Source organism: Lepidochelys kempii, chromosome 1, assembly GCF_965140285.1.
Source record: "Lepidochelys kempii isolate rLepKem1 chromosome 1, rLepKem1.hap1, whole genome shotgun sequence".
NCBI classification, from domain to species: domain Eukaryota; kingdom Metazoa; phylum Chordata; order Testudines; family Cheloniidae; genus Lepidochelys; species Lepidochelys kempii.
The window spans coordinates 185,869,366-185,880,704 of NC_136380.1; the positions used below are offsets into that span (position 1 = coordinate 185,869,366).

The window sequence follows — 11,339 nt, forward strand, 5'->3', positions numbered from 1 at the left end:
GGCATTAGAGTAGAGAAGCTTATGCTGCTTCTGGCTGCGCTATATCCATCTTGTGGATACAGAGACTATCAGAGGTGCTATCTGTAACAGACATAGCAATTTCCTGCAATATCCCTGAAAGACTTATGGCATTACATTTATGTATTATTGTGAATCAGACTGTATGTAACATCTTCATGGGGGAGATATTACAACCCCAAGAAGTACCTTTTGGGTCCACTGGTTTACATGAATGGTTTAAGTATGATTGTGTTCTACTCCATAAGGCAGGGCTACCTGTTTCAGACTGGATTCTCCAGAGACCAACAGATAAAAAAAGGACATTTGGATAAATAGCCTGAATTTAAACTGACTCAGGGCCTTCCTTCTGACCCAGCAAATGGACAGGACCTGCTGTCTAAGGGGGACACCAATCTTCTTGGCAGGGGTAGGAAGGTCTTTGGCCTACTGAGGCCCCATAAGACTCATGGGTGAGCGCTGGTAAGTTTTTAACATGTACAGGAGCTTTTATTGTTTTTATATATTTTCTCTGTTATGTGTTTACCTTAAAAATACACATGAGTGCTTAGAAAGTGCTGCGTGGTAACTTACAACTGCTGGCAATTACATTTTTCATAGCATTTGAAGAGAGAGCAAAGAGCAGACTCTGGCCTGGTTAGGCAGTCTGACTTGCAGGGGAACTCAGTGTAGGCAAGGAACAGTGCAGCCTGGAAAACCCAGGTCAGGAGAGAGACATGGGTCACCAAGAGAGGTGACTGTTGAGGCGCCTGTAGCCGGTGCCCTCAAGGGACCATGGAGGGGGAATACAGGTGTAACTGCCATGAACTGTGACACTGTCACTGGCATTTTGAATTAGAGCTAAATTCACACTAAAAACATTGCAATAAAACACAGACTAAGGCACTGCATTGCAACCAAGGCAGTTAAAAAGCTAAGTTCCAAAATTTGGACTGAGTTTCATTTGTCCTTCCCAACCTTTTATTACCAGCCACAACCACACACCAGGTTTTCATATAAATCTGGTACCATGGACTAGTAAACACCACTCACCTTTGGGGAATGAGATACAAAGCAGCAGCCACACACTGCACATTTGGAGCTTATATGATTGCAAAGCTGAAGTGGCTGAGAGCCAGGCCACATTTCATGCTTCAGGGAAGGGAAATAAATGATGAAAACAATAGCAAAGGGCATTAACAAAAGGGGATTGAGACCACAGAGTCATGTGCAGCCACATGCAGATTTACATCAGTTACAAAGCAACAATACATTGGCCTTTTGCCCCACGTGCTATTATATTGGAGCAGGTAAAATACAGATGCCTTTAAAAATGACATGTTCAACTACTTAAAGCAAGATATCCCAAGCTTTTCCCAGCATTCTTCCTCTTGTGATCAGAGAGGAGACATACCAAGTGTTCATTTTATAAAGTCAGAATGAGGGGCAACAAAAGTTTTAGTGGAAAACTAATTAAAGTATATACTAATCATGCTGGTGATGCAACAGTGGGCACTCTTCTCTTATAGTCTTTCTATGCCAATGCCTGCATATGGTGCTAAGGGGCACCGTGTGACTGTAAGTGCTGTCTTTAAGAGTAGATGTAAAAAAAAAAAAAAGAGAGATTCTTGAAATTTCCAGTGGTCAAAGATTCCATGGCACTTTCACACATAGATTAAGAGGGTTAGCTCCCATGCCCTGGCCAAATTCCAGTTGGGTGGTCACATTCTGCCAAACCAAGCTCCTCCTGCAGCTTTAAATGGATACACACTACTTTCCTCCAATTCCCTAAACTGCTGTGCAATGTTGCTCTACACTACTGAAGAGCTGCTGTATTCAATCCCAGAGGAGGGTGGATTTCAGTGGGATGTGAAGTAATCAGGCATTCTTTCTCCGAGAGAAAAAATGTTTTCGAATCACAGGTGAAATCTTTCAGCTATTATAGGGTCAGGCCAGCCTGTTAATTTCTCCTTTCTTCTTGGGTCCTTTCAATGCTGGGGATCAGCAAGTGAGGGAGAATTCATCCATTAAGCATTTAAGGCCTGATTCTGCCGCCACCTCTGTGCACAGAATTCTCATTCATTTCAACAGGAGCTGGAGAACAACATGGTAACAAAAATCCGGTCTCAAGAATTCAGTACTGACTATTCAATAATGGGTGCTGATTCTTCTAAGTTCTCTTCTTCCATGGACTTGCTTTAGCACCCGCAAGAAAAGGAAGAATGTTGGTGGTGAACATTTAGGTCTTACGTTTTGGGGACTCTGCCCCCCAAAATGCAAGCAATGTTAAGTTCCTCTGGATTCCAGATTCACCCAGGACTTCCTGACCTGTTAGATTTCTGCTGTTTTCTGGAGGGAAAACAATACAAATGAATTAGGTAGTCCAGTTGTTTGGACCTGTGTTGTGGTGACATTAAAGGTTCATGGGGGTTTCCTGACTTTCAGAGCTTATTTTCGGGAGTAAGCAACCAGCTATGGAATGTACTTCAGTTCACAAGAGTTGCCAAGAGCACACAGTGTAATGCTGAAGCACTGTCTCTGCAGAGGAGGAGGAGGAGAAAGAAACATACATATGAAAACTCACCATGTTTTGGGCTGAGGATAGGAAATGGGTCTCCCAGTTTCCAGAAGAAATACATGAACGTCAACCAAACAACACAGGCAAAGAGCAGCCTTTGTCTATGCACTGAGAAAAGGGGAGAGAAAACAGGCATTATTAGGAAGTTCCTGTGTCTAGGCTTCATGCAAGGCTGCAGAATCACTACAGTGGTCTCAAGATTGTGTTGCACAGAGATGATTAAAACAGGAGCAATCTGGCAGTGCTACTGTGCTGACAGTATCTATTACCGTAACTCTTATGAAACTGGCCAACTCCAAACGGCTCAATCACCTGACAGGCACAGTCAAGAGCAAGGAGTAATGCAATGCTTCCTCTTTTTGGGAGCTCTGGGACAGCCTGCTCCTCAAGGAGGTATAAACAATCCTGGAGCTCGCACACACTGGGAGGACACATGCTGCCACATCTCTTAAGGAGATGCAATATGCATGATCAGCTGTTCTAGCTTGGGCAGGGATAGAGCAGAGCCCTGACCCCACTTTCTGTTAGTACTTCCTACCCCCATTAGCACTGTAAGGCAGTGGTTCTCAACCTATTTACCACTGTGGGCTACATATGCAGCTCTCTGTGTGTTATGTAGGCTACAGCCACACAATATATTAACTACCTGTATGGCCCTAAGGATGTCAAATAGGCTACAGCTGTGTGCTGATTGGGCTGTAAGCAGCCCATGGGCTGAGAACAACTGCTGTAAGGGAACAGTTCCTGCACTTGGAAGAGTCTGTGGACTGCATCTTGCCCTTCTTCTGTATAGGGGAGAGAATGAGGGGAACCTAGCCCTACTTGTGAATGCACACAGAAAATTGGGCTAGAAAGTGTTACAGCTGACAGTGTCGGTATGTGCTCATATGTGACCCAGGCTTTATGATTTGTAACTATAAGCCTTTCCTGAGCTCTGACCAGCAGAAATTCTTGTTAATTAAAAATAATACTTTTAAACAAACAAATTTTCCAAAAGGAATTAAGTAATCTTGTGATTAAAGGCCAATGGGAGGGAATGTTTAAATCCATCAATGAAGAATGCAGCTGGGGAACCCAAAACATTGCCAGAACTAACAATGCTTCTGGAAGATATTACAAGGAACACAAGGATTAATGAGCAGATCAAAGTTCTGAGTTTAAAAATACCTGCAGAAGAAATGGAAGACACTGGAGGCTAAGTAGCAAGAACACATAGCAAGAAAGAGTTAATGGAAGCACTAAAGTCAACACCCATCCCATGTGTCCTCTGCCAGGAACCTCTTCTTCATCCCAGTCAGTGCACCCACCCTCCACTCTCAAGCTGTAACAACAGAAAGATGGTGAACATCAGCAGCTAAGGCTGGGGAAGGACTAGCACACAGGAGAGTAAGCAGCAGCAGCAGATAGGTATGTCAGCCAATGAGGAGCCTGAGTCCTTATCTTAGGAAGGTTGGGGAGAAGAGCGAGGACTAATTTACTAGGCTTCTGTGTGTCATTTGACTTCCCCCCAAAACAAGACAGTCAACACAAGGGCTCTAAGGACCCTTAGACCTGCAAATGGTAAAGCAACAAATTCCAATAATGTTACCAACAGGCACCAATCACCTTCAAGAACCAGGAAAGGGAAGAAAACATGAAGAAAAATATCATCTGTAGGTATCATGCAGAATGTCTCCCAACCTGCTTAGTGGGGGCTCTGAGCCCAGAGAGGTATTGTGACTAGAATTTGGTGCTTTACATTTACCGATCAGCTTCAATATAAACAAAGACTGAAAATCAAACAAAAAAAAGGGGGGGGGGGAGGAAGGGGGGAGGGAAACAAAGCTAAAAGAAGTAAAGAAATAGAAAGAAAGGTGAAGAGGCAGAAACACGGCTGAAAGGAAGAACCGAAATAGCAGTTGCTGAATTTGGGCAAGAAGAAATAAATAATAATCAACTCTTATGTAGTGAGACAATTTACTGAATACCGGTATTTTTAATGAGCCCCCTTGTTTAGAGTATTAAGGGCCAAGGGTTGATTTAATTACTTCCAGAGTGAACAGTCTGTCACACGGGAAGCCCCGAAAACTTTCAGAGACAGGGAAAGAGGAGTTACCCAGTAAGAACTGCCAGAGTAGGGAGAAAAATGAGACATCTTTCAAAGAGAAAGAGGCCTGTCCCCCACTGTGAGGCATAATTCTCAAACCTAACAATCTCACTGCTGTAAATCTGCATACTCACATAGTCGAATATTGCTCACAATGAAGTAGCCAATGTAAAAAGGCACCATGAAGACTAGGACGAGCAAAATCACACACAGGTTCAGTTTCCAATGAAAATACCGAGAGCTGAAAAGGAATCAGAAGATTGGTCAGGACCTGATCATAACGCAAAGGATTCCTCTTAAAGCTGAAAACATCTCACCCCTTCCCTTCAGACTAAGTTGCACAGCTAGATAACACTGACCTAAAAGCAGCACACTGGGACACCCCATACTGGATCTTACTCTAGAGCTCACAAGTGTGCATAAAAAAGCAATTAGCATACCAGAACACAACAATGGGCCATCTAATCAAGTATCCTGTGTCCACAGTGGCCAGTGCAACTCCATAATGCACCTAATTGAGCAATAAGGCAAAATTTCTTCCTAATTCCAGCTAAGGATCAATTTATGCCCCAATGCAGGAGAATGAGAGTCCCTGTCAATTTTTCCTAGCTAGTATAATTTAATATGTTCTTATTTATAGTGGTACTCATGCAAAGATATTTTCATCACTGACACTGCAATGGCAAATTCCACAGAAAAATAATACATTTCCTTTTATCTGTTTTAAATGTGTTGCCTTTTAATTTCCTTGAGTGCACTCTTATTCTTGTATCATGGGAAAAGGTAAGTCGGAACACCCAGCTGGCAGCCTCTATATCCCTCTGTTCAATATCCTCTTTTTCTATTCCTTTCTGAAGTAGGCCTAATACTTTGAACTCTCTTTTTATATGGAAGCCCTCACTCCATGTCTTCAGTCATTTTAGATTAGTCAAGCAATCCTGATTTCACGGTTCAAGATTTACAGTTACTGTTTTATCATTCTTACTGTTCAATTAACATAGTATCTTATTTGCTGTTTTCATCACAATCAAGCACTGAGCAAATACTCTCTGTAGCTCTTTATAATTACAGAGCACTTCACAAACATTATCTGAATTAATCCTCACAACAACCCTGAGGGAAATAGTGTAAACAGAATGCTCATTTTATAGATGGAGAAACTGAGGCAGGAAGATAAGTGACTTGCCCAAAGGACTCAGAGCAAGCTGGTAGCAGAGACTGGATGGGAACTCAGCAGCACCTGGCTTCCAGCCTCATGCTCAATCATATGAATGACCCTGTTGTTCAGATGTCTTCATAGAGCTATTCATAATGTTGCCTTCAGCTTTTCCTTGATATGGGGACAATTAACTCAGAAATAGTACCAGAGCAGCTAGAGAATAAAACAAAGGCCAGGCCCTGATCTTGCAGCCCCCATACTTACCTGCTATTTAGCACCCCCAGGATCTCAAAGATGATGAGTTCAAACATGGTGCAGGAGAAGGCAAAGGTCACAGAGAAGACCACCTGCACCACATACTGTCGCACCTGTGATGGAGCAAACACAAGACAGGAGTCACTTCCATCCTCACTGGGTACTGGCCAAGTACATATCAGACAGGGGAAATAAACCATGAGGTGCCTCAGTACACAACAAGGTCTACACTTGAGGTGCCCGGACCTTGCCAAAACAGGGGGGATAAGCTAGCAGTTTGCAAGGAGACAGAGGACTACATCCAGTTTGTACAACATTGAGCTGATTGTAGCTGCCTTTGTACTTAAGACAGGTGCTGTACGTAGAAAGACTACATGCTCCAGCATACAATGCAGTCAGGCCACATGAATCAAGATGGTGGATCACTTGCTGGGTCCTGTAGTCTCAGCTGGCCCAAACTCTGAATTCTAGACATGAGTATCCATGGTTCGTATTGTAATACTCTATGGGACTACATTTGCCCTGCACTTTGGCCGTTCCTAACCTACACAATACTCTCTCTCATATCCCTCCTATTTTGCTACACTGTCACAATTTTATTCCCCATCAGCTTCTTCCTAACAATCCAATCACGCTGTCTTTTAACAGCTTTCCAAAATTTAAATTCAAGGGACACTATCAACTTAAAAATAATGTCTGTGTGAAAATTTTGTACCTATGACTGTTATGAGGAACACACACGGTGAGTATAACCAAAAGTGATGAGGAATATATCTAAATATATATTTTCTACATTTTCAATTTGTTTATATTTAACAGTACTGTGTATGATAACTTTCACGGTTTCCTCAGTATTGTCCATTTCCCCTGTTGTCTAGGTGGGTTTTTCAAGTAGCAACAGGGGAGGAAAAACATTCTTTTTTAAAAACAGGAAAATGTAACTGTAAAACCACAAAAATACAGCTGAGAGGAGTAACTCAAAGGAAGGGGAAGTACCCCAAACTGTTTTTTACTTATTTTATTAAATGGACTAGATTCCAATGTTACAGCTTCACCGTAAGATGTAAAGAGTCACAGTTTGAATGAAATAGCCCCTCCTCACCTCATAGTCCTTGAATAGCTTGCGCATGAAAAACAGCCACCCAAATCCAAAGAAGAGCACCTGTAAAAGAGAGGCCAATCCAAAGGTATTGGTTAGGAAAAAACATGCAAAATGTGAAGTCCCAAGCTTCAGGACAACACCACATCAGGCAATGCAGAGAAAGGACTACAGCACCTGGTCTTCACACAGTTTCCAAATATCCAATAACCAGGGAGGTCTAAAATGGCTGCTGGCATGGGGAGAGGGAGAGATTAAAGTGAGATGAAATGTAACAGAGACACAGAGTACCACTGCCTTACTGCAGACCCAGTAATGCACAACTTTACAATGAAAGCGGGCAGAGGAAGTGGGAAATAGAGGCAAAACAAGCATGCCTCTTCTAGGTATAAGCAGACATTACAGAAATCATCTCTTTCACTAGACTAATGAAGACCTAGAATGCATTCTATTTTTACATAGCAGCCTTAACACACTATCTCACAATGCTTTAGAAAGACTGGTTTAAGTGAAAGAAAAAAGTTTAAGATGAGAAGCAGTTTACAGGGAGAGGAAGGGAGTTACAAATAAGGCAGAATACATGAAAGCAAGAGCCTCCTCATCTGTAAAAAGTTACAGGGAGAAGACAGATCAAGCTCAATAATGCTTTTCCTTATATACTGCTTGTCATCAGAGATTCGCAAAGCAAAACACTTTACTAACTTACATTAGCTAAGCCTCACAACACCCTTTCGGGAGGTAGAATAAATACCATATCTATTTTGGGAATGGATAAACTGAGGCACACAGAGGTTAGATGACTTGGTCAAAAGTGAACAAGTCAGCTGCAGAACTAATAGAACAGAACTCTGGAGCCCTGACTGCCAATGCCCTGCTCTAGCCACAGGACCACACCTGTCTCCCAGATGGCACAAAGGCATTGGTCTAAAAAACAGGTGGATAAAAGTTAAGAGAAGATGAACAGAAGGAACATGGAGGATTCTTTTTTAAAATTTATTTTAAAGGGATATTTTTGATGTCAGAGATAGGATCAGAAAGGCAGAACAGATGGCAGTGATACAGTGTCACTTCCTAGAGTGGGGGTAGTCTATTTTTTGTCAAGGTCCAAATTTCTGGGTCAAGGTATAGTCGAGGTCGGACAGACGCCAGAGAAGAAAATAAAAAAATAACAGCAATAATGATAATAAGTAAATAAAAAGATTTTGGGGTCCTTTCAAAAGTGTCTGGAAGTCCAGATTTGACCCACGACCCACCTATTGAGTACCCCTATCCCAAGAGCACATTAAAAATTTGATAGCATTATGGACCCCTGACATGCAGAGACCTGGGATTAAGGAGGAACAAAGAAGTTAATAGTAACAAGCAGTAAATGAGCAACATGAGGACGAATTCTGGCTATGCTCCTGAAATAGAAGAAATAAATTTACAGATAAGGAAGATCTGGAAAGTATGAGTCAAGGAAGACCAAACACTTTTGCTTGAAACCAGAATTAAAGTATGAATTAAGGAGGGTGATTGAGAGCAGTCAGAGAAATTGGGACAAGAAGGACTTCAGTCTTTGAAGTGACTGATAGCAAAAGGGTAAGAAAAAGGTAAGACTTATTACCATCAAGCAGAAGGTTTAAGGAATGAGTTAAGGAAGTATTGTAGGTGTTACTTACATAAAGTGATTCCAAGGCTGACGCTGGCAAGGAGCGGCTACAAATGGAGCAGAGAAGACGGACAAGACGCTGATCAAGTACACAGATCAATTTTTACCTAATAATATCAAGATTAGGGCTTCTTTGTTCCTAGCACTGTACAAACACTCAGGAAGACACAATCTGAAGAGGTTAGTGTCTAACTGAGGACACCACAAGTGATTGTGCCAATAATAAAGGGGTCAGAAGAGAAGAATAGTAATAAATTGGCACAATTACATAGGCTAACTTAAGTACGCACCTTGATGTTTCTGAAGATGATGCAAAGCCTCCCCCAGAAATAAAAGAGAAGCAATTTAAGAAGGTAAGAAATCAAATCAAAAATGACTAAAAAAGGAGACTTGCTTAAGGAGAACAGAGTGATCAACAGGTCCAAAAGACACACTGAAATCAAGCAGGATAAGAAGAAAAGGATGTGTCATTAGAGACAATGCACAAGTTATTACTAAGAAGAAGACAGCCTCAGCACTATGAAACGGTCAAAAACCAGACTGAAAGAAGTCAGAGAGGAAATGACACTATTTTTTAAGAACCTGGATGAGAGAGAAAAAAGAGAAAGGGGATAGGAAGAGTAACTAGCAAGTGAGGTAGGTTCAAGTAAGTGGGTTGTGTCCCGTCCACCCCCGCATATAACACTGTTTTGGCTATAACAGGGCAATGATCCATTTGAACTGGAATAATAAGGACAGGATGGCACGAGACACCGGAGGTTAATAAGGCTCTAAGTGAGATAGCTAGGTCTAAAATAGAGACTAAATGAAAGATGACTGATGGAAACTGGAGGAAATGAAAGAGATGGAGATGGTCCTGAGTTGCAGGTGGATCTAGGGAGAACGATGTGTCTGAGCTCCAACAGCAGTTGAAAAATACTTTCTAGAAACAGACTAAAATCTTTCAAACTTGGAAAGGAAAACTGTAGCAAATTCCTCAGCTCTAAGCAGGAGGGAGAGGCCATGAGTAACTAGCACTCTGGACAATGATAGACAGTAAGTAAGACAGTTCAAAGGACAGCAGGCTGAACTTTCGCCATGGGCTCCCACACTTGGCAAATTATGATTTGTGCAAATTATGTTGGGTTATAGGAATTCAATTTCTCACCCATGTTGCTTGGAAGCACAATCCTGAGATTTTACTTAGCTGAATACTGTTTCAGTAATTAAAAGATCCTGATTGATTTTGAGATTTGTATATAGTTTTATTCTGATGTGGACTTTACATCACAGAAGCAGGTTCTCAACAGGGGCCACCAATAGGTCCAGAGAGGGTTACAACCATCTTCTCTTGGTTACATGGGGGGGGGGGGGGGGGGTCCTGATTGTTTTTTCCTGCTGAAGCAGAGAGAGTCATGACACTGAACAGGTTGAGAAGCACGAGCAAAAGAGGAGGGAGCCGTAGTCTAAGCTAGCAATGAAAGTGCACTCACACTGGGCCACTGGATTAATGGGGAGCCCCTTCACCCCATAATCCTGGGGACTGCAGTGAGGCAGGAAGAGTCAACTCGAGGCATCAGGGAGGATTCTGCGGGCTTGTGGGCCACAGCGCAGCGAGTGCCCAGTGACAGGGCAGGATCTGGGGAAGAAGGAGGGAAATCTGGGGGCCCCCCGCCCGTTTCACTTTCTTTACACAGATATTACAGACCTCTGGGGGGGGGGGCCCAGTTCAATGTCCCCGCCTTAGTCAGTGCTGAGGGGGCAGCGCTGGGGGCCCCGGGACCATCCCCCCTTGGGTGAGCGCTGGGAGGGGGGTACGAGGCGCGTCACACGAAGCTGGGGTGGGGGCTGCAGCGCCGCCCCTTTACCGCCAGGCTGGGGCGGGGCCCAGCGATTTGGGGGGGGGGGGCTCGGCGTGCCAGTCAAACAGCCCGCGGGGCAGCCGGGGCCGGGTCTGGGCGGGGGTGGCGCCCGGCCCGGCCCCGCCCCGCTGCTGCGGCCCCCGCCTGCCCCGCGGGGGGGTCCGTGCCGGGCGGTACCTGGGAGGTGACCATGATGCCGGAGTCGATCAGGAAGCTCATGGCGGCGGCGGGGGGAGGGGGCGCTACCCGGAGCCGCCACAGGCCGCTCCGCCCCTCAGGCTGCGCGCGCGCCCCGCGCCGCGCTCCCGGCCTGGCTCCACCTCGGCGCCTGCGCGAGGGCGCGGAGCGAGCTCCGCAGCGAACGGGGCGCGGGAGTTAGATTAGAGGGGCGGGGCCATGAGAAAAAGGGCGGTGCCTGGGAGGTCCGCTTGGGGGCGTGGCCAATGCACAGGGGGCGGGGCACGGGAGCTCTTAGTGTAGGGGCGTGGCGGGCTTGGCGGGGCAAGGCCTTGGAGCTGAGGCATCCTAGCAAATGTTTTATCTAGTGCGTGTTATTTGTCTCATTTTCACAAGCACCTACGTTGCAAGCCAACAACCCCCTTAGTGGAAGAGTTTTACGCTAGGACTTGTTGAGCAGTTTCTGAGGCAAACTATGCTCTTAAATCAAAAAGCC

General features: G+C 44.4%; 1 protein-coding gene across 3 annotated transcripts in view; it reads right to left on the reverse strand.

Annotated features, from left to right (window-relative positions):
- The window catches only part of LOC140895056 (Golgi pH regulator), a 22,342-nt gene extending 11,344 nt beyond the window's left edge, over positions 1-10,998 (reverse strand). For 2 of the 3 annotated variants that reach the window (XM_073304235.1, XM_073304217.1), the window contains exons 1-5: positions 10,844-10,998; positions 7,178-7,237; positions 6,085-6,188; positions 4,796-4,902; positions 2,582-2,683 (exon numbers count right to left, since the gene is read on the reverse strand). In XM_073304235.1, coding sequence (XP_073160336.1) covers positions 2,582-2,683; positions 4,796-4,902; positions 6,085-6,188; positions 7,178-7,237; positions 10,844-10,885 — 415 coding nt within the window. In that variant the 5' untranslated portion in view covers positions 10,886-10,998. Of the gene's footprint in view, positions 1-2,581; positions 2,684-4,795; positions 4,903-6,084; positions 6,189-7,177; positions 7,238-10,297; positions 10,465-10,843 lie in introns of all 3 variants that reach the window. The other variant, XM_073304228.2, reaches the window with a different exon arrangement.
- Positions 10,999-11,339: the final 341 nt, after the last annotated feature.